This window comes from Strix aluco, chromosome Z, assembly GCF_031877795.1.
Source record: "Strix aluco isolate bStrAlu1 chromosome Z, bStrAlu1.hap1, whole genome shotgun sequence".
Taxonomy (NCBI): Eukaryota; Metazoa; Chordata; class Aves; order Strigiformes; family Strigidae; genus Strix; species Strix aluco.
Window position 1 is genome coordinate 7,710,052 of NC_133971.1, and position 23,533 is coordinate 7,733,584.

Sequence of the window (23,533 nt, forward strand, 5' to 3'; positions counted from 1 at the left end):
AACTTTGAAAGCAGACAACAACTTTGGAAGTGGGCGACGAAAGTGGAAATTCCAGGATGTAAATAGACAATATTCAAGGAGAAAACCAACGACTACAATAATATGTCCTGAGGAACAGAACTTGTATGGTTATAGTGGATTTAGTCAGCCATAGCTGTTTTCTTGGAAATCTGGCAGTACCAGAGCAACAGTATTAACTGTAACGGGGTGCTGGCTCCTGATTACGTAGAAACAGTTTCCTTACCCAGAAAACTTCAGAAACAAAGAAATTTACGTATCATAGGAAACATGCAGATTAGCGTTTTGTACTTTTCCTACTATCCATTTCTACACTCCTCGTGAGATTTCTTTTTAAACTTTTAAACTTACTCGTCTTCCCCAACATGCTATATGTAGCTGGGTGACAAAAGGACTTTCCCCTGCAGAACCAAGCTATCTAGCTGCAAATTCCTCCAAACTGAGAGCAAACTGTTCAGCAGGAGATCCCCAGAGGGACTGGAGACACTGCACAGACAGCAATTCAGCATTTATATGAGGTTCTTGCCATTTCCAAATGTTCCTCATGCTGCCCAGATGACACTTCCAGCTTTGATAGACTGGAATGCAAAATCTGCATCCTTCTGCAACAATGCCAAGTGCTAACACTAGGTCAGAATAACCTATTTACTAGTTTACAGTGTATAGCAAAAGACATTACACCTGAGACTGCAGTTACTTGTGTACAATTAATTTTAATACACAGCCTATATTTTAGGACATGCTGTGCTATCACATTGATTTGAATGTGGTTACACTAGGGCACAAAAAGAAATCTGCCCAACTGTACATAGTAATTATTATGTTTTATATATATAAAGTCTGTTATACTATTAATTTAAAAACATCCAACATAAAGAAATATAATGATTAAGTATAACAGCCAACCAGCATTTTATGAAAGCATAAAGCATGGGCAAAACTTCTATAATGCTAAGATGGCTAACTTGCCCGTTAAACAGATTTTTTGTTAAACAATAGACTATATTCTGTAAATATCTGTATATCTCTGCATAACACAACATCAAATTTCTTACCAGGGCCCTTATTTCAATTTATCAGTAAGGAATAGACATAATGCTTCGATCTATTTTTCTTAGTTTATGTTTGGTAATCTTTTTTCTTCTTTCCTCTTGGGTTATATCAATTTTCATTGTTACAGTACTTGCAACTAAAATTGAGCTACGTTTTGCTCAGATTTATAGTTCATATTCCTCAGACTGTAAGTCAGGCCATGTAAGACCATTTCTAAACATGAATTTTAGAAATAAAATAGCATTTTTTAATTTTCTCATCTTCTGTTTAACACAACAATACAAAAAAATTACTATATACTTCTATTCTAATTCAGAAGACCATCCCTCTATCCCCAAAGAACAATGAGAAATAAGCACACACTTACACATCCTATGAGATTAGAGCTGCTTTCTTGCTTTGCCATCTATAAATACAATGCTCCCATTCTAGATGCCTGCATTGAAGTTCGTATCAACTAACTTTAGCCCTCTGGAAGTAGTACCTATTCCAAGGTGCCTTACACAATCCACAGAGGAAAACAGGCATTTTCACAGGAGCAATTAATCTATTTTAGACATCTACCTTCTGGATGGATAACAACCAGATGGTATGAATCTCACCAAAGTACCAAGTGCATCACATAAATTATTTGTTTGGATTAGTGATGAAATCTTTCTGGAAAACTAGCCCTGTTATGTAAACATGTTAAAGCTGTTAGGCCTTTACATCTCTATTTCTTTTTAACTTAGTGTTTTACTTCCTGTAGTAATTGTACAACTCCAAAATCTTCCACCTCAGGGAACACAGCTGGCATCAAGTATTTCCTTCTGCCTTTCTCCTTAACCCCTTCCTGAAGTGAAAACAGACAAAGCCATTCTGTCATACCACTACTCTTACAAAGAAGTAACAAAGTGGTGGAAACAGACAACACATTGCAGCTTCTAGCAGAGAAGAAACAGAGAGCATAGTATTGGTTTCACAACACAACTTATGGTGATCAGAAGAAAAAAAACTCCTGAGAAACAACTTCTCAGCAGTAATCCAAGTCAAGCCTACCTTGGAGACTATGCTATTTATGAAAAGTAACATTCAGTATTTTGTGGGTATGTAATACCTCTTCGAATGCTTCTCCTCAGCTTGTTACAGAGGTCAATGCGAGGGTTCTCCAAGCTGTCCTCTACAGAGCCAGGGCTTTGGTCGGGAGAGGAGGGCCCTTTGCTAAGGTCCAGTGGTACTTTGCCAGCCGTTGGCGGTGGGGAGGTGGCTGGGCTGTAGGTCGAGGTAGGACTGCTCGCCACAGATGAAGCAGAGAGGTCAAGGGCACCGATCCTTGAATTCAGTGGCGAGGTCAATGACAGTTTTCGGGTTCTGACAGGTGAGGAAGTTCTGGAGAGTGACAATGGAGGAGGAGAAGAAAACTTGCGACAGAGATGTGGTGACTTCCCATCAGCCAGGTATTCTCCTCTGTTGTTTTGACTGGTAGCAAAGAATAACTCCAAAGACCTGAGAGTAAGAAACAAAAAAAGCAACAGATGGTAACAAACACTGAACATATTTACAAACAAATTTTGTGCAAATCTGCATAATACTGCAAAATCTGTATGACACTTAGTCCCCAAAGCCTGGGCAGAAAGTTGAGACAGACTTACCTAAAAACTTACATCCTATTTACAAACGAAGAACTTTCTTCTTAGATCTATTTATATAACAGAAAATCATGATTAAAAAAAACTAACAACGAATGATACCATGGTGATTATGTAAGAAGCCTATGATAGAAGGGGAAGACCCCAGAGCTCACCTGACAGGAATGGAAGTGAAGGGACGTCTGTATATGTCTGAAAGTTTTTCCAGTACAACAGATGCGGTGGTAAATATGCGGTAAGTATGTAGGAAAGTATTCAGGAAATCAATACTGAGAAATCGCAAGTCCGTTAGCCGCTCCAAAAGGCGCTCAACGCTTGCATAACGGATTTGGGGTACTTTGCAGGAATTCAGTGTTTTGCTGAAGCAGATATCAATGTCATCTCTATGAAGACGAGCATCAGATCTACACAAAAATTAAATTCAGAACACTTTAGCAAAGAGGAAGAGTGATTATGGTACAGTGGTGGTATCACTTCAGCTGCTCCTGTCAACGCAGAAGCAGCAAATATGTGTGCATTCTTGTATTTCATCAGCACAAGAAAACTCTTAATCTGTGGTGATACATGCTTCCATTCAGTTATATTTTGTGCCACAACTTTAGGAATTTAAATTCTATTTTTGGCAAATAATTAATTTACATTTCAAAGTCTAAGAAACCATTAATGATGCTTAAATTTCTGAAATGGAGCAGGAGGCGTTATTGTCCTCTCTTGCCTCTTTCAGGCTGTTGTGTCCTGTAATCCAATATTACTATAAGTTCAATACAGAGTAATAGTGGATTGAATGCAATTTTTTTCTGCTGGGATATAGCTTTATCTAAAATACACTAATGGACCCTAGCAAAAGACAGCAAAACTAACCCCTTAGCTAAGCTTAAGGCTGCAAGGTAACACCTGCCTTCAGGCTGCAATAATTACTTTTTTTGAAAAAAAATTTAAAAGGGAACAGCATGAAACATCTCAAATTTCAAGCAAAAACCATGGAGAGGCTTTGTTTCAGTAAAAAAAAAATGGACTAAGATTTGTTTGGACATCAAACCAAAAATCAGTCATTTACATAACCCTGCTCATGTTGGGTTTTTTCCAAATTCAGTTTTCCTTTATTTTATCTAATTGGAGGCTTACTTTGTAATAAAATGGGATGGATTCTAGGTAGAGTATCTTTCAGTACTGCCTGATCTTTTTGTTATAAATGTTTGGATTTAGCAATACAGCAGCAAGATATTCCACACACTTCTAAACTGCATTACATAAAAGAAACAATAAAAAATTCTTCTTAAGTGGAGCCCTCAGAAAAGTGGCAAAATTTTTTTATTTCATCCAAAGACATCTGACTCTAAACGTCAATGTGTGCTAAAAATCAGATGAGTAAAATCTTAGAAAGAGAACATCAAATTTGGGTCTATTGTTAAGATCCTGTATGTTTTTTAGAATTGATTTCTTTCTCTTGACACTGGCGTTAAGACCTTGCTGTACACTACACTTTGAAAACAGATGGACATAGTTTTAACATTCAGCAGGTAACAGAAGTGTTTACACACTGGAGGGTTCCTGGAATAAAACTGAAGACAATAAAATGCCTTCTTTCCAGGGATCAAAGGTATGTGCCCTAACAGTGTATTCACAGATGTTATCTCTTTTTCATTTCTAAACATATACAAAGAGATGAGAAGCAACAACTACAAAAGAGGCACTTAGGAAACCTTCATATATGGAGTACATCCAAGAGAGAGAAATGGCCTAGTTACAGATAACAGTAAAAAAGGAAATACTTGTATTTCTATCCTTATGTTTTGTTCTTTTTTATATTGGATAATAGTAGGCAAAATTCATGTAAATACAGATCTGTGGAGGATCCAAGAAGTAAAATTGTGTTAGAAGTTTGGAATCATGTACTGAAAATTGCTGTCTACAAATAAAAATCAGTTATTACAATCAATGACTGAAAGAATCAAAGGGTGAAAGAAGCAGGTTTATGAATAATGATGTACCTTTATGTGATCAGTTAAAACTATGGGAGAAAATAATTTTTTCTCAGAAATAAGACAAACAAAGAGAAGAAAAAATGTGTCTAATACAACAAAATAGCTTAGAAAATGTCTGCAGTCCCCTAAATTTTGAAGACTTTAAAATATGTTCAATAAAATTATGAGTGGTATGACAGAGAAAAGCTAACAGAGAGTAAGTAACATTATTCATCTGAAGCATAACTGAAGTCAATGTCACAAATAATAGAAAAATCTGAGCTGTGAACCTATACAGCCCAATACTATGAATTGAGAATTTACCATTTTGAGTCATTCCTACCATTTCAAGAAAGAGATTTGAAAAGATACATTTTGGGATGTAGAATTAATTCCATTCAACAAAAATGCAGAAAAAAAAAATTAGAAGGCTGTATTTTCCAGATACTCATTTTCTTTTGTAAAAGTATTTATTAAAAGAAAACAACAAGCTATTTCATTCATTAGGAAAAAAAAAATGCTGCACTTACTTGATCATATGTGGCACCGTGACTTTAGAGTTTTCTTCAAACACTATGGTCATTAAACCATTGCATCTTATATTATCAATGCACTGTGAAAATAAACATTGAAAACTGCTAAATCAAAACACAGGGTGAGGGGACTGACTTCCACACTTTTCATATCACTGTAAGCTTATAGTGTAGCTTTTACAAGGTATGGACTGACTGGTACAAGGTATTTTCATAAATGGAAAGCAGTGATGCAAGAACTATAGTGGACATGCTTCGCTGGTCTTCTGCCTTTGATTTGCTCATCTGCAAGTCCATGCATCTTTACTAGCACACTCAAAGCATTCAGCTCAGCATCCTTTTTACCACATGATTAAGTATTTTGAGTAGGAAGTGAAATTTCCTTTGAAGTTTCTTTGAAACTGAACAAAATTAAGTATCTCTAGCATTTCCTGAATGAGTGTTAAGCCTGAAAAATCAATACCACAAGAAAGCTAGAATACTTTGTACAGAAACAGATACACTAATACCTTAACCTTTACACTGTGCAAAAAGACCAAAGAGAAATAGAAACAGTTTCTAGAAACACACTTGCAAAAACAAATTCAAGTGGTGGTGTTACTGTGAAACATAGCTGTAAAGATGCTGTCCAAGGAGTTCCTTGCAAACTCCTGTATAAAGGTTTTGGGATAGGTATTGGAAGCTGGAAAGACACTTCTGGGGCATGGTTGCACCACACACTGCTTTAGAAATTACAAGCTGTCCTGTGGCCGGTAGAAGTCTACAAATGAGGGGTGCATAGGCTGTCCTTCAAGCCTCAAAGCAGTTCAATGCTGGCAGTACACAGGGGTAGCTCAAAGGCATTTGTACACCATTATCTTCCGGTTTGTACCTTTATGTGGTTAAGATAACCTTAAGATAACCAAGCCTTGCTCTCAGAAGTCAGCAGAGAGTCTGCCAGTGGATCAGACTTATGTGGTCTGCAACAAGTGCCTGCTACCTAACACTCTAGGACCCTTGTCTTTATAATACTTTCTAGTTTTATTCATAAAGTATCATACATATGCACATATAAACCCACTATTTCTTTATGTCAATAAAAAGGAGTTTCCAAAATTGTCATATACGTCTACCTTGATTTCAGGAATAAAACTAGTCTGTTGGCTTTGGAACATCTCATAGTAAAATAATGATTGATGTTAGATTGATCAAACAAGATAATCAGAGGCCTCTCCGGGTTTAAAATATACCTATGTAGCTACATGCATTTTTAAATTCAGGTATGTAAGATTATTTGAAAAGTGCAGTTGTAACAATTCACATTATGATTTTACCAAATCATTACCTAAAAGCACTGAGAAAAACATATCTAATAAAAATACATAGTTTCCCCCATGTGAATTTTAAATGTTGCAAAGACGCCCTTAGCACCAATCATAAAACTGCCTGAGCTAATTCAGCACTGTTACCCTCAGTCTGCACAGGCCTCACATTCATCAACTTCCTGACAAATACTATCATTCCAGCTAAGGAATGAGTGTAATGGGGATCTAGGGCCAAATGACAAGAAGTTCAAACTAGAAGAGGGGAGGCTTCTGCATCAACAAAACCCATGCAATTTTTGTAAGAAATCTATGGTTTGCATGAAAGGAATATAAATTCAAGAAGTCTCATTAGGTACATATAGACAAATATGACTTATACGTCTTACACATATATAATTTAATAAGATACAGACTTTTGGACACCAAGACTAATGCTGTGAGTGAACAGCAACTACATGTATCCTTTTTTTACCTGCAAACATAGGAGAACACACACTAAAAAAATACTTTTTATATGCCCTTTTTGTTAGCATATTCCTATGTTCTCCTTGAGGGTTGTAGCCAGGGTTAAAAAGAAAAAAATGCTTCTGGGCACGTGAATAATTAATTTTTTATGGCAATGTTTCTGTTGGCAATGAGCTCAGTCAGAAACACAATTTGGTTTTCAAGAGACCAGTGTTCTCGATTGTTTAGAAGTTCTCATGCATTATCCAAATTTTCACCCAAATTTCCTTTCTCTAGCACAAGACAGGTGGCATGCTTCTTGTGTTATTTTCTTCTTTCTTGCTCTCCAGATGGAGTATAACTACTAAGTCAACTAACTTGATTGCTATTTGTAAACAATGGTACCAATTCATGCCCCAAATGTCTGTGCAGTCTGCACTGCATCTTGTGCCCCTTCTTACTTTCTTTTTTTTCCTTTAAGTTGCTGATTATCCCCTCAGCACCTCTTGCTTCACTTCCTTTGTAAGGCCGGAGAAGCTTTTTCTGCCTCATAATGTTAATAGACCTCAGTTTTCCCAGAGTTTCACTTACAGGCTTCTGTTAATTGTTCGCCCTGTATCTCTTCAGGATACCCCTGTCTTGAAAAGCTGGGAGATCTCCCCTTCCTCAAAGAGGGATCAAGGGAGAAACCCGTCTAATCGTTTCCCTGGTAATCTGGCCAACCCTCTGCTCTCTCATCTATATGCAGCTAGTTGTGTTTATCACTGCTTTGCTAAAACTCTTCCAAGCTTTGTAGGCAGCCAGCTCTCAAGTCAGCTGCGGAGCTTTTCAGCTCTTCCCCTAACACCACAATAGTGTTGTTTGGAGCTGAAGAGGTTTGGAGGAGAAGACCTGACCTTTGGAAGCAGACCCAAACTCTGATCTCTAGTCTACATGGACTGCAGATGACCTTCTCATTTAAATTTATTACTATTTAGACTGAGAATGGACTTATTCCTGGGCATCTCATGTTTCAGGACAGTTCTTAAACGGTCCTTCCTCCCCAGCAAATAATTCCAATACTTTTACATGTGAATGGAACAATATAATTCACTGAAAAATCATTTTGTAAAAAATTCTCCAACCAGGTCTGTCTGTAAGATCCGTATGCACCAAGCTGCATCTCATACCATATTTTGAGATTTTTATCTTCATATTTTCATCCATTTAAAAAAGTTTGTCCAGAAGAAAGTTACTCAGAATACCTATTTTTAAGCAATTTCTACTCTTTATGATGATAATTCATCTGGAGATGGTGACAGCAATGGTAGCATATTTGGAAATCCATCAAATTCCACACTGATATTTGTCTAATCAACTATTTCTCTTGAAATTAATAGAGCACTGGATTCAAATTCAGAACTATAGGAGACCTATGTACTTGTTGGTTGCATACATAAACAAAATAGCAATAGCCTTAATTCAGATCCAGTTAGTTGAAAGTTTGGACTTTTCATAGTGCATTCAACTTCTTTCCCCAAATAGATTCTGATAAAAGTTTGTCTACTGTGTTTTTAGCCAAAAGCACTAAAAAAAAAAAATTTTTGTCCCTGACATTAAAGTATTTTAAAACACCATATTTTTTCATTCACCATAAAGACAGTTCCTGCACACTGCTGGAATGCTTAGTAATTATTTGTGATGGTTTGTTAGTATTCTTTTTGGTGGAAAACAGAGATTATTTCATTTTCTCACTGCATGGGATATGATTATTGATGTGATATGGTAATATTTTCACTCTCAGAACTCAGGTGTTTTTTGATCTGTACTAAAGTTATGAACAAACAAGTACCATCCTTCTTCTTAAATCAAAATACATATCTGGATGGACTCTGCTTAGACATAAAAATGACTACCATTAGTATTATTCTCGTCAACTGACATTTTTGTATTTTATATCTCATCTCTCTCATTGAGAAACACATTTCACTGATGACTCAAATGCAAAGACAGAATTTTTAGGAAACCAGGTAACACTAATGGTTTTTCATACATATGACAGCGAATCATCCTTCAAGAAATCAACTCCCTCTCTTGGATTATTTTTCAGAAATACAGAATAAACTAAGATCTCAATACAAACAAAGAATACATTAAGCTACCTGACTTATATCACTTGTCCATGCAGCTTTCTCCTGTCGTGATGGGGCTAAAAGGACAACAGTGAAAGGAGCAGCATCTGTAGGTTCAACTACAAGCTTGAAATCAAGGTGTCCAAACACTTGTCCAGAACCTTTTGCTTTACAGCCAGAGGGGAGAAAAAAAGGAAGTCAAAATGTGAAACTTCAGACTATAACACAAAGAAAATAATGGCTTCATTTAAAATGCAAGTTACTTTAAAATATCACTCTGACAAAGAGCAAATCCAATTGGGGATCCAAAACTCATTTGGTTTTTCACATACACCAAATACAAAAAAGTTGCAAACATGCAATAGTGGGAGTTGCTACACATTATTTTTAAAGATACCAAACAAGGCTAAGGTCCTTCTAACACTTCTATGCTGATATACCCTCAGCATACTAGAAGTATCACTGAAATTAATGAAACTACTTTCACAATTCAAGTGCAAAACCTGCCTAAAACTGCAGGACAGAAGCCAAAATGAGCAACAATAATATCAGCTTGGGACTGCATTTTGTTGTTTCATTTGAACAAGCTTGCAGTCAAGATTTGTAAAGAGTCCAAGACAAAAACTTTCCACTACTTCTGCCAACTCACTCAACCCCCTGTATTTAAGAAACCCAATTATCTGCTTCTTCTTTTAAGGCATATTTATTTCTTTCTGGGATCCTCCGGGTAAAGTTGTATACAAAAGTCAGCAAATAATTTGTCACATTCCTTCAGCAAGTCTACTGGCTGAAAATCCTATGTGGTATGTCAGCAGCAAGAACAAACGTAACAGAACAAACCCTTATCCAAGTCCAGCATGCCCAATATTGAAACATCTATTCTACTGAATCAGTTTAATGCTGTACTCCTCTAGTTTCATGAAAGGGCAGAACATTTCAATTTGCTCTTATGAAAAATAATCAAAGGATACCAATTTTAAAAAACTAGAAGTTGTAATTACTACAAACAACTGAACTTAACTTACAATCTTCATCACTTGTTTCTGTCTCCTCGATCAGTGTGCACTCTATTAAAGACAGAACACCTCCTGTCTACAAAAACAAAGCACATTTTTCACAAATTTTGATATTTGTTCCCATTTGTCATTATAGTTATATTTAACTTTGATAAACCATACTCTAAGATTTCACTTTACTGAAGAGCTCTTAGAAGATCAATTTCATGATGCACATTTTTCCTCAAGAACTAAACCTCAAGTTCCTCAAGAACTAAATTTTTCTTAATTCAACAAACCAATAATATAATCAAATGTACAAAATTCTTTAATTTTTAGCACAGTATAATTTCTCTCACATACAGACTTGTTCACAAGTTTTAATAAAGGCACCTAGAATTTCATCTTCTCCTAAATTTAAATCAAATACATATAAGACTTTTTTAAAGGTTTGGTTATACTCTATTTACTTTGTAAAATACTTGAACTATTTAAGGGATGCAAAGTCAGAAAGCATACAAACAGACTTAATAACTTCTCAGAAATGTTTTTATCAAATTAATGGTTCAACATAATCCACTCTGTAAACTACCAACATCTCTTTATTCAGAAGCGAACACTATGAAAGACTGATTCTCAACAAATATAACTAGAGTGTTCTTAGAAGAGCTTTCAGTTTAAGAGTATGTGCTGTTCAGGAAAACAGAACTGAGTTTTTAAATTAATTTTATTAGATCTCTGGAAAATATTCTTTGGTAATTCTACAGGGTTATACTGGCTAATTTATGCACTGAAAACTGACCTACATTCAGTGCTAGCTTATACAGACATGCCAATGCCTTCTTTCTAACCCCCAGCTTATTAGAATTACATGGTTCTAGAAAAAAAATGTAGTTAGGAAGAACTTTGACTGAGTTCTGTTATTTGCAATGAGAAGACAAATCAGTTAACTACTGTGTATCACCTCACTTATGTTTATAACAACACATGAACGACTCACGTTAAAGCCATAAAATAGAAAAATATTAAAATTTCACTGAAGCTGTGTTTTCACTTTGTAAATGGAGTCATAATGTAAATCTCATACCTTGAGAAGATGCAGTTTTCCTCCTGAACTTCTTGTACAAATTAAAAAATGTTTTGTAAATAAGAAGCACTGCCTCTCCCCTTCTTTCTTCAAAGATAATGATCCCAGACGAACTTTACTAAGTTTTCCCCTCTCAACTGAAGGGACTTGAATAAGGGAACCTGATAATAAGAAGGCAAAATTTACTGTACTACAGTAATTTTTAGTAGGCAGTGTTTAACGTGTTAATGCATTGAATATTATGATATTAATGCAACTTTTCATCCTAGTGCATATCAATATACATCAGCATCTCTTTTAAGCAAAAGTCAATCATCTTTTTTGCACTTTTTTGCACAAAGTTCACTTTGTTTTTTAAAATAAATAGACTCAAGCAAGTGCAGTCTAGACTAATACTTATGCACATGGCAGGATTAGATCTTGGGCAAATTATTAAGCAATTTAAACACACTAACAGCACACTGATCAGAAAATTAAGCTAAACAGCAAACTGCACTTTTGACAGCTGCTAGACTTGCAAAAGATACATTGCTTACAAGCCAGAGAGACAGAGGATGAAAAGAACAGGTTTTGAAGGAAGAGTTTGTGTGTGTGTGTGTGTGTGTGTGCCTGTGTGCAAGAGAGATGGAAATGAAGCACATTTTTTCTTATCTTATACTGCATAATTTTCAGTGCTCCACAGCTCATCTAAAATGTGTTACCAGTAAAACACTTCTGAACTAAATTGAACCTGGTTACGTAAGTCTGAATTTGTGCTCTGCAGAACTCCAGACTGGGGACAGCTTTGCTTCTCTGCCTTTTCATATCCCAAAACCAGTCTCTGACCAACTTTTCCAGATTGATATCACCATGTGTATCGCTTCCAAATTTGGATCTGCAGTTAAATTTGGTGGTGAAGTGCAATTCCTCTATATATCGAAGTGAAAGATTTTATGATACAACTTGCTGTTACCAGACAGGGCAGCCAAGAGACCTCCTAATCACATTCCCACACATCTATCCTTACTATAACCCTTACACTGGCTCTCATCTTATTCGACATTAGCTAGCTAATAGAGCTAAACCAGCAGGAAACTAATGCTACAAAGAAGTAGCTGACTTAGCTCCCTGATGTGCCTCACTGCAAGGTCAAAAAAGCACCAGTGATGATGCAAAGGAAGTAACAGCAGCAGAACAAGCATGAGGGGATTGATATTGGCCTGCCTCTTTCAGAGGCAACAAGATATTGGACTAGCATTGCTATATCAAAGCTCAAACTAGAGCAGTGTCTTGACACAATGCAAGGCTGAACGAACTATCCATGAAATAATAGATTAGTAATTCTTACTTTACATTGTCAAACGAATTATGTTGTTCAAAGTTCATACACACTATCTGAAACTAGCGGAGAAATTAAGGCAACCGAGAAAGATACTGTTTCTCTACATTTTTCTACACTTAGCTCTCTCTATATATTTAATTAGCCTTAAGTTATTAATATATTTGAAACTCACACTGTCTGGCATAGCAAAATATACACCAGTAAATCTGCAACAGAACAGTGTTCTTTGACAGCCAATTCACATTTAAACTAAATGTGTACAATGTTAATTTGTGACACTGCAACAAAACAGTGGAGTAAAGTTACACTCTAGAAATCTGCAAAGGTCTGTAACATTTTTTTAGGTTCACTTAAATTCTGACCTGGACAAAACAGCCTATCTCCCTCAACTGTGAAAGACAGGAAGGAGATCATTCCCATGTGTCAAAATGGTGACTTTTCCATGTAACACCCACTGCCTCCTACATCCCAGTGCAAGGCCAAGGAGTGTGTACAAAACAATTCCCAAGCAACTTCCCATCACAAAATTCTCAGTGTCATTTTTCTCCTGAAATTTCCCATACACATTTAGGGTAACAATATTGAACCTGTACATTTCATTTCTGTTTTGCTTCTTAGAATAACAGCATCTATAAATATGATATGCTTACAGATATAGCTTTACAGGTAGCTTTTATTTCATTTTTTTTATGTTCATTAGAATGTTTTCAGGAATACCATATTCTGTTCTACTAAAATGGGCTGAAGGTTAAATGGTGTTCTTGTATGGAGATGAAATGTTATCATTTAACAAGGTAAATCAAAATAAACTAGATTTTTTCAATGCAGAAAAAAGAAACTGCATTATCTCTCTTTGATAGTATTTACAGAGAGAAACACATCTGCTATATGTGCTGCATGGCTGACATCAAGCAAGGACCTCATGCATTCCCATCAAGCTTTTGTGATTAATGAAACTGGGCATTTGCCCACCATGCATTCTACTACAGATTTCCTCTTAAGGAAAAAAATGGTCACGACTGGCCAATGTACAGTTGCAATGAGCAAGTGACGCTAATTTTAGAACATTTGTTAATAGTAGAGTTTGGACGATCAGTGTAAACTCAGGAATTTTTACCCAGCTACAGACCTAAGAACTTCCAGTACTCCAGCACTGCCAGAATAGTCACTCTATTAGCCTTTGTTCAATCCAAGAAATAGAAAAGGTTGTATTTAAAAAAATAATAGTAATTTTTTAGCCTACATGTAACTGCCTGATTTACAAATTCAGTTTGGCTATCCCCATTCTGGATGTCTTTTAATTTTACTGTAAGATAGGTCAAACACTGGAACAGGTTGTTCATTCAGAGAGGCTGTGGAGTCTCCATCTTTGGAAACAACTAAAACATGGCTGGACATGATACAGAGCAACCTGCTCCAGTTGATGCTGCTTTGAGCAGGTGAGATTTGACTAGATAATTTCCAGAAGTCCCTTCCAACTTCAACTATTCCATGATTTTGCAATTGTGATATATTTATCATTAGAGGTAAATGCATGGCAGCTGATAGCAAGAACATCAAAGTGTTTGGAGGCATCTAAAGGGCCTCAAGATGTCCAGTTGTCTGTGTGTCAGCCAATGTTGGATTGCAGATTGAGACTCCCTATGTTTCCTTTAGAATCTTAAAGAAAATGTTCCTTAATTTTCTGCCATGACTTACAGTGTGCCTGACAATAAAGTCTGCATCTGAGTAAGAGACAGAGAAAAGCAGGCCCCAAGAAACCTGAAGGGGAATCCACAATCTACATTGCAAAGCACTGCCAGAGATAGTTCCTATGGTCTCAACTTGTATAGCTCAACAGAATCAATCTCTTCTTAGAAAAGTAAAGTACATAACATACGGCAAAGTTGTAACCAACCTTCACAGAAAAAGTCTGAACAAAGGTAAAGGCACCTCTCTTCTTTTTTTTAAGCTGAAAAGAGGTTTCCTGTACCCGTCTACACTCATCAACACAAAGAATAGGAGCCTAGTTGAAATTAAGAGGAGATGGACATCACTGTCAAAGTGACCCTACTGTCAGATGTGAAAGGAAAATGGGCTCTGTATTACTTCATTAGCTCTATTCAGATTTCTGCACTTACACAAAATCTCATGAAGTAAATGTTCCAAAAGATAAACTGTGATACAGCCTTCTGTAACATACAGTCTTGTCCACTGTCCTTTGTCTGTATGCCCAGAAATAAATCTGAATTTCATTTACTTGAACTATGCGTTTGACCTGGGTCTAACACTCCAACCATAATCTTTTTCAGACTGATTCCCACAGAAAAAAAAAAAGAACTTTTTACTGATGAAACACTGGGTACATAGACAAAATAATACCAACCAATCTTAAGAGGAAAAAACCCCAACAAATATATGAATACCAAATACTGTAATCATCTTGAAAAAAAGTTCTAAAATATAATTAAATTGCATGGTACAAGTCAATCTAGGATAATCACAGCCCTGTAAGTTTTTGGCTGTGAAGGCAACACAACAGCTTTGTATTTTTCACAAAGCCATATTCATAACTCTTCCAATACCTCAGTTATATCAAATGCACATATTTAATGAAGAATCAAGTAATTTAATAGTAACTCCTGTACAAAACATAGTTTCACAGTTCAGCCACATGACTACAGAAACACCATAGAATGGATTTCAAAATGTAAACAAAGTCTATTAATTGTCAGCTGTGTATAGGGGTCTATTAAATACCAAATGTTCTGCTGAGGCCATCTAGAAAAGATCTCATGAAGGGACGCACGTAAATTACATTTCTAACCTCTCCTAAATATATTTAATGCTTTTTGGACACAAAGAAGTGTTTACCCAGTCAAAAATGGGAACAGCTGAGAGCTCTTTTCTTTCCTAGCAATCACTTTGACAAAGCTTCAAGTCTCTCCTGTACTTTTGCCCAAATGCTGGTATCAGCTGGGACTGCCATGTTAACTGGCCAGGCAGCCCTGGTCTCTGTGGAGCTGAAGTTCACAGTCCAGGTAGAATGTATATTACTGTCCTATGGGTGCTTTACCATTCCTATGCTGCTGTTTTTCATGGTTCCTGAAGAAAACAGCACAGAAGTAGGGTTCAACTATAGCCCCAAATTAGTTGTCATCAGGGCATTTTGTGACTTATCCTCCACAGATCATGAGTAGTCTTAGGCTGTTAGCTATGCCCAGTGCCCAGTGCCAGCAGCGTGAACTCTGCTGGTTTTAATGCAATTTTTTCATGATTGTATAGATAGCTTTAGAGAAGAATGTCTTACCTTGGCGTATGAAAGTTTGGCTGGTATCTAGTAATATATCACAGCCTTCTACTATTGTTCTTTCTATGGCTAGATTCTTCCGGATGTTTTCTGTGTCACTCACTTCATCATGCATCACCCTGTTAGACACAATATAAAACGCACTTTAAATTCCCTGAAGTGTATCGTGCACCTGTTGTGTCTATTTTCACTTGCACTTAGACAGTGTGGACGCAGAAGGTAGCTGATGTCCTTTGCCACCTGCTACAAAACAGATGTACACATGGAGTACACAATCACTCCAGAGCAAGTTTTTTGCCTTTTCTCCTTCCCTTTCAAATCATTCTTGCAATCATTTAATTTTTTCAGCAGTGGAACCAATTTTTCCAGACTTGTTTTTAGACTATTCCTAAACACATCTGACAGATGCCACCAAGCTAAAAACCCTTCTCAGCTGATAGAACAGTACTTCTTGATCCTTAATAGACTAGGCTGCCACAAACCTGGAAATGTTTCCTAGCATTTTGTATTGGTTATGATACACTGTAGAGTCCCTGTCCTTGACTTTTGGTTTCACACTGTTCTGCTTCAGTTTACATCTAAATGTACCATTCACTTCCCCTTGCTTCCTGTAACAACCACAACCTTGATAGCTCACCACTTACTTTCTTCCACTTTTTTTTCATAGGCATGGAGAAATACATATTTTTCCAAGGCTGAAACCAAGCCAGAAGTTTATATAGTGTTGTGATCTGTAATATTTTCCTAAACTGGGACCAGACTGCACTATCTGAAATCTTCTCCTCCCTCAGAACTACATTAAAGGGATGGAAATGAGTCACAAAGTTTTATATTTATGGTCTATACTGCCTGCCTTATGAGCAGAGAACGATCAATCAGTCCCAGTCTCCAATTCTGAACATTCAGTGACGAATTAGTTGGATCAGAAATGAACTCTGACTTATGAGATGAAGCCAAGTCAAAGCTGATTGATCTTCTTGTGCACATAACCCTGACCAGGGAAATCCTCTGCTTTGCTTGAGTGGAAAGGAGACATTACTTCTTTCTGTTTCAGATCACCTCAGAACAAGACAGAACTTGCTGAACACTGCAGGAGCCAAACAGTCATTTCTGTAAAAGACACTGCCTGCCCAGCTCTTTAAGAAGTTAGAGCCTGAAGAGGTGGCACAACATGACCTGACTCAGAAAGCTGCCTCTGCTAAAGATACAGCAGAACAAAAAGGAAAAAAATAATAAGCTCCAAATTAATGGGTAGTTTGCACAAGGTAGCAACTTTGTCTTAACAGAAAAAGAAAACTGAACATTCAAGAGCATGCAATTATCAAAAGCTATAAAGCAATCCCTCTTTTACAACTAAATATTCTCCAAGGACATCTTTGGTGAATACTCCAGATACTCAAGATTTATATCCTGGAGTTCATGCAGCATTTCTTTGTTCACAGCAGAAAACTGTGTTTCCCAGAGATAACAGCCAAAGGCTGACAGAGGGGAACATCTGAGAATGGTCTGGGAGTTCAGGGAAGAGCTTCATTTTGCAGGTTTCTACAGGGAGCACCGGTTCTCAAAATATAGCTTTAGTTCCTGTTTATCTGGCATTATTTGAAGGATATGTGAAAATCAGTTATTTCGTTACTGCATGTAAACTATACAACAGATTGAGAACTCAGTACTTTTCAAGACCCTGATTGATTCCCGTTGTCACAGAGTATCAGAAATGTCCTTTTTCTTTAAACTGTGAAAAAACCATATATTTCTCTATGTAAAGAAAATTGCTTTGCTCATAACCCAGGGATAGGTGGTTCCTATAGCAACTCCTATTCTCCCCTACCCAAAATACAAGCAGACACTTGTAGATTTATGTTAGCCAAAAAAACCCCAGAAGAGCCAAAATATTAAGTTGGGGTATTTGGGGTTTTTTTTTCCATTATCTTTTTTTTGGTTTGGTTTTGATCCTTTTCTTTAAAAGATCTTTTTTTTTAAAAAAAAAGAACAAAACCAAACCAAAATAAAGAAGATAGATTTTTATTTTCAAAACCTTTGATTCAAGATTATCAAACATACGGTAGAAAAATCTTACCTTGAAAGTTCTTCTAGTTTAGATTTAGCAAATTCAAGGCTTTTTCGCTCAACATGTTCATGTGGTGTGTGAGCCAAAAGTTCATGAAGTGTTATAATATATCTAGGAATCTTAAAACAAAATAGGTATAAAATCAGTAAATCCTTAAAGGAATAATTTCAATACAGCTTTTTGTTAAATATTAGCCATTACCTTGGTCAGAAGAGTTTTGCAAACAGTCTTTTTTAAATTAATATCCACAGCTAAATGATTATATATATATTCTAAATATAACTACTGCCAAAAATACTGAACTTTTGGGTGATAGAGACTGCATATGCATATGTATGTTTTCAGTTTGAGGAAGCACAGAACCCATTTATTACATTTTAAGGAAAAGATCACATCAGAGGCAGCCCCAAAGATGACATTAAATTTATTGTTTCATGCTGCTATCCCAAGTACCAATGGAGAAAATGTTTAGAACTCACTGGGAGGTATATCCATACCTTTCCTCAACTTTAATCAGCTATGTGCATCTAAATTTCTTGTGACTTTGAAAATGCTAACTGGCTTGTTTGAATTTAGATAAAATACACATTGCACTAATGAACATTGAAGAACAAGCAGTATTTGACTATTAAAAGCCACAGGGTAGCACAAGGACCCTGACCCATTTATTATTACTTAAAGCAGTTTCAGGGTTTTTAATTGGAAGCAAGTGATACTGCACTATAACTTTACAGAATAAAAGTTATTTAGGAAGGGGAGACGTGACTTCTTATGCTGAAGCCAGAAGTCATCAGCAGTGACAATCCTCCATCACGTATGAATAGGATCCTCTCTCTCCCTTCTAAGACCCCATGACCTTGTTTCAGCTCAACCAAAAAATCCAAAAACTTTGTAATATACAAGCCCAAAGCTAAAAATTTTATTGTTACAGGTGCTAATGGCCCATTAGGCTAATACGAATAACTAGCGTGTCACTGACATCCCCTTTTTTTTTTGCCAGTAACTGAACAAACTGAGGGAGTTCACTATTCTCTTCATAAGTAAAATGTTGTTAAATGTAAAAGTCAGTGTTTCACGGACCTTTTAAAACAGATGGATATAATTAATCCAGGCAGATCAAGACAAAATATCACTAGGATAATAAAAGTTTTCGAAACTTTTGCAATGTATTTTTCATTTCCTAAAGACCAGGTGACTGGAGAACAAAGTGGGAGAAAAGTTTCAAAATGCATTCCTACTAAAATGCTTGTGGCTGCTCTAACTCCCTATGCCAGATATATTATCCCTCTGGACTGCTTCATAATCCTGCAGCAGGCAGAAGTCGAGTAATTGTTTCTCAGCTTTTTTTTTCTTTTGGTGCTAGTCCTCATCGCACATTCCCCTTCAACATACGTAAGATTCCAAATAGAGATAAATCAGTATAGCTGGAGAAAAGATCTCTACAAAGTTTCAGTATAATAACAAAATAAAAACTAAACTAATTTGCATGAGAGTATTTTTAGTTAAGCAAGAAGAATCTTCAATTAGTCGTAATGTCAGTAATGCAATATGAATCAACCAAACATTATGAACAAATAGTCACAAAAAATACATAGATACTACCTGAAACATGGGGTAAGTAAGGAAAGTTTCCAGCATTCGCCCCTCACATGCTGGGTTGGCTTCATACTGCTTCAAGAGTTTGTCAAAATCTCTGTTTTGCTTACAGTTTGCCAGTACTTGCAGACTATACTGATGATTCCGAACAAATTCTTGATATATATTCAGCATTGGCAGCAGAATGTCAAATAAGTCAGCTAGAAAAAGTCAAGAAATGCTTTTTTTTCCAGCTATCCATCTCTCAAAATATATTTTTAAAGAAACTATTATGTTCTATGGAAGGGAATTACTATAATCAGTTCTGTTTCAAATAAACTGAAATTTTAGAAACATTAAACTCGGTTCTTTTCACCTGCCAAAACATGGTTGTTCTGATTAGTTAATAATCAGACAATACCACCAAAAATTCTGGGGCCCATGTCTAATCATTGCTTAGGGCAGAGGCATTCTCATATACAGACTGCAAGACAGTCATTACTGCCCACACGGGACTCCCACTACACCAGATCTCGTGGCATTAGTTCTGGAAACGTGTTCCATTCAAAAAGGACTTTAAAAAAAAAGACCTCACTGTAATTTCAAAGATAAATATGAAAATTGTACCCCAAGAGAAAAATAAACTAACTCACCTAGGATTAAGGTAGGCCAATTAGCTATTCTTGCTTTTAAGCCTTGGTGAAATATCTCATGAAGAAACATGATTGTTTCACTGGAAAACAAGAATTTAAAAGACAATTCAGGTTTTATTTTCTGATTAAGAATTCACAGAGAAACATCTTTTCCCTGTTATTAGTATATTTTGCACTTTGCTAGAAAAAACAGAAGATATTATTATGGAAGTAAATGTTTCTTTTTATTGCATTGTTTAAAATTTTTAGTGTAGTATCTCTACAAAATATATAGTGAATATATAGTATTTGGTGTAGAAAGCATATTCTATTTAATTCTTTTAAACAAAACCATCTATTAAATAACATGTTCCCATTTGATCAATGTTCTCCAAGAATATGTTTGACAATGCATTCAGTAGTTTAAGAGGATCAGTAAAATGCAGAAACATCAAACCAGTGGTAGTCATCTACATTTTTGTTTGCTGCTGCTTAAGATTTGAAACTTAAAACTTTTCTATAACATGAACCTTAATAATACTTTAGCTCATGAGGTCAACAGAAGTAGGGATCATCCCAGTTGTAAGATAAAGACTACAGTGATCGTGATGAGCTATGAAAGGGAAATCTGTCTCATAACTAAAGGAACATGTTCTATTTCTTAGAAGTTTGGAGCAGACTTGGATGCAACCCCAGTCCTGTATCAAATTTTAGATGTCTGCTGGCTTATTTGTACATACTCATTATGATAGTACTTGGATGCTTAATGCAAAGAACAATTCTTTTTTGTAGGATATGAACAGGCAAGTGAGAGGGAAGGAGGCTCCTTAGGCAGAACAACAGAAAATAGAAGACTTGACGTACTCATCCTCAGGCTCTTATCTGGATCATATGAGGCCACTAAGTCCAATTTTGCTCTCTTAAGAGAAAAGGAAACAGGAAAGGTGACAGAAAATCATGACAACTGCCTCAGGAGGCATGATTTGTTCTCTCCTTCCTCTAGCAGAGGAAGAAATAGAATGCAAGGAGGCAAAGAGGTCTAGCTGGTTTCAAACAGCATCACCAACAGCACCTTGCCCTTTACTCCTGGAAACATGGTCTACCTCACAAACATTACTTACATCAGAGTAAAAAACAAGTGCCAGACCTCACTACTGTAAACTGAAGCAGAATGGGAAGAAGTGGTCAGCAAAACTTCCAAAAAGCAAACAAAAAGCCCCATACCTGTTGAGGAAAATGCTACTAACATCATCGTGACTGATAGGTGGCTTCTTTGAACTTGCAGCCATCCTTAAAGGCCGCAGAAAACAGTTCACAAGAACATAAAGTTGATGCACATATTCAGATTCAGCCTCCACCATGTTAAAAACTATCTGATTCCTTTTTCTCATACTTTCTGCATGGGGAGAGCAAATATAATCTTGGACAATAGTCTTCCATTTTCTTCTACATAACCAGCCCCGCATAAAGCTCTGGACCTAAAAATGGACCAAGTAGAAAGGAAGAATGAGAAAAAACATGACACAACTTATCATAAACTCTTCATTGTAGAAATAAACCTTTAAATGAAATACCTCTGTTAAAAAAAAAAAAAAGTTGGTTACCCTTATTAATCTATAATTGCTCCTGAATTATATTTATTTTTAGATTTCTGTTTGTTAATGAAATTTCCATGATCACTTGGTCATATTTGTTGCCAGAAAACAGACTGAAAAGATATCACATACATATCAAGGTATCTTCTACTGCAAGCTCAAATGTTGTACCTCTTCCTATCAGCACAGCTGTGCTACACACTGTGCAGGTTTTTTAACTCCTTCTACTTCCCCTTACACATTTCTTTTATACCCCCAAAATCATTGTGCAATGCTTCCAGGTAAAACATTTCAAGACAGACTTGATATCACTAGTGACATAAATCCAAAATTGTTGTTAAGTCAGTTTGCTTTCTGTTTTGAATAGGTACCACTTAGCACGTGTATTTAAAGCTAAGTATTAATATACTGCTTAGCATCAGACACCTAGGCCAGCAATAGTAGTATGCAGAAAAGGCAGATTTTTAACATTCTTAAAAAGTATCTCTATATCATGGAAAAATATACTTAAGCATAATATCCATTGAAGTTACAAGTGGATTAAAGATTACAGAAAAGATCTGCATCTGGTCACAGAAAATTTCAGTGTGTCTTTGCCCTGATCTTGATGTAAAGATCATTCATCTTGAAAGAGAAATGCAAAACCTCACTGGTAGCAGTATACTCTGAATAAACAACTTAAAAAAAGGGCCCAATTGTCAAACAATCGAGATATAGAATGCAGTGAAATATATACAGAATCAGAGCTCTTCTTGTACTAAAAGAAACATTTTCAGTTTCTATTACAACGTATAATCAACATGAAAAGGAAAATTCACACAAGGGTACCAGCTCAGTGCTGACTCAGACTGCGTGACCCAGAAAAAGTCAGAAACTAAGTCCACATACCATAAAGGATATTGTGCAATTTAAGATACTGAACACTATGAGAATAAGGGTGACACATACAGGACCACAACTTCAACACTATGAGAATAAGGGTGACACATACAGGACCACAACTTCAAGCACGAATTCCATTCATGCTCGTGCATTAGGATTTGTGGGAGTCAGCGACAGGCACAGTTCTGGAGGCTGGTTATATCCAGCTTTAAGCAATATTACCAAAAAACTGCACATGTAAATGCCATATGGATTGAGACAATTCTGTCCCTGTTATTAAAAACACCGGCCATAGTATCCTGGAACAATCACCATCAGACTGGCTGACAACCTAAACCAAGACTCTCTCTGCATTTTCAATATTTGTACTCCCGCTGCAGTGACAGAATGTAAGTTATTCTCTTGTAAATTTGTAAGTGTGGAGTATAACTTTATAAGTATGGAGTATAAAGTCACTATACATTTGATTCCCACAGGACATAGCCCATGACTTAATTTCAATCTTTACAAGCAGCTGAATGCAATGTGCAAGCTTCTTTAAGAAACAGAATATATATCTTGCAAGTAAAAATGAATACTTAAGTAACAAACACACCATGGAATAAATGCGGCACTGAAACATAGGCAGCTGATGTAATTTAAGAGGTTTAAGCAGGGGCAGGGCAAAAGGAATCTTCCTATTTGATTGTACTTATTGAAAATAAATAAGGACAAAACTAGACAGATTAAAATACAGAATCACACCCCCCATCCCACCCTTCTCCTCTTAAGCACAGAAGACTGCATGTTTACCTTTTTAATTTTTTTGATATCTGGATCCTCGTCTTCCTGGTTGCCTTGATAAGGGCGCATTCTTTCTTTTGTTTTATTGAGAGCTATAATCTGACAAAAGCAACCATTCATTAAATGCTTTCTCAAGTTAATTAAATTCTCAGTTACAGAACTAACAAAAAAATATTTTCCCCTTCTTCAAGCCTGTTAAAGCTGCACAGAATGATGAGTACGTATTTGGTCACAGGGACGTGAACACAGTT

General features: G+C 36.2%; 1 protein-coding gene across 3 annotated transcripts in view; it reads right to left on the reverse strand.

Moving 5' to 3' along the window:
• RASGRF2 (Ras protein specific guanine nucleotide releasing factor 2) overlaps positions 1–23,533 on the reverse strand; it is a 133,886-nt gene that overhangs the window by 58,947 nt on the left and 51,406 nt on the right. For all 3 annotated transcript variants that reach the window (XM_074813806.1, XM_074813805.1, XM_074813807.1), the window contains exons 4-15: positions 23,292–23,381; positions 21,247–21,500; positions 20,044–20,123; positions 19,418–19,611; positions 17,825–17,934; positions 15,748–15,866; positions 11,138–11,298; positions 10,081–10,147; positions 9,086–9,222; positions 5,194–5,276; positions 2,855–3,103; positions 2,168–2,556 (exon numbers count right to left, since the gene is read on the reverse strand). In XM_074813806.1, coding sequence (XP_074669907.1) covers positions 2,168–2,556; positions 2,855–3,103; positions 5,194–5,276; positions 9,086–9,222; positions 10,081–10,147; positions 11,138–11,298; positions 15,748–15,866; positions 17,825–17,934; positions 19,418–19,611; positions 20,044–20,123; positions 21,247–21,500; positions 23,292–23,381 — 1,933 coding nt within the window. The remainder of the gene's footprint in view (positions 1–2,167; positions 2,557–2,854; positions 3,104–5,193; positions 5,277–9,085; positions 9,223–10,080; positions 10,148–11,137; positions 11,299–15,747; positions 15,867–17,824; positions 17,935–19,417; positions 19,612–20,043; positions 20,124–21,246; positions 21,501–23,291; positions 23,382–23,533) is intronic.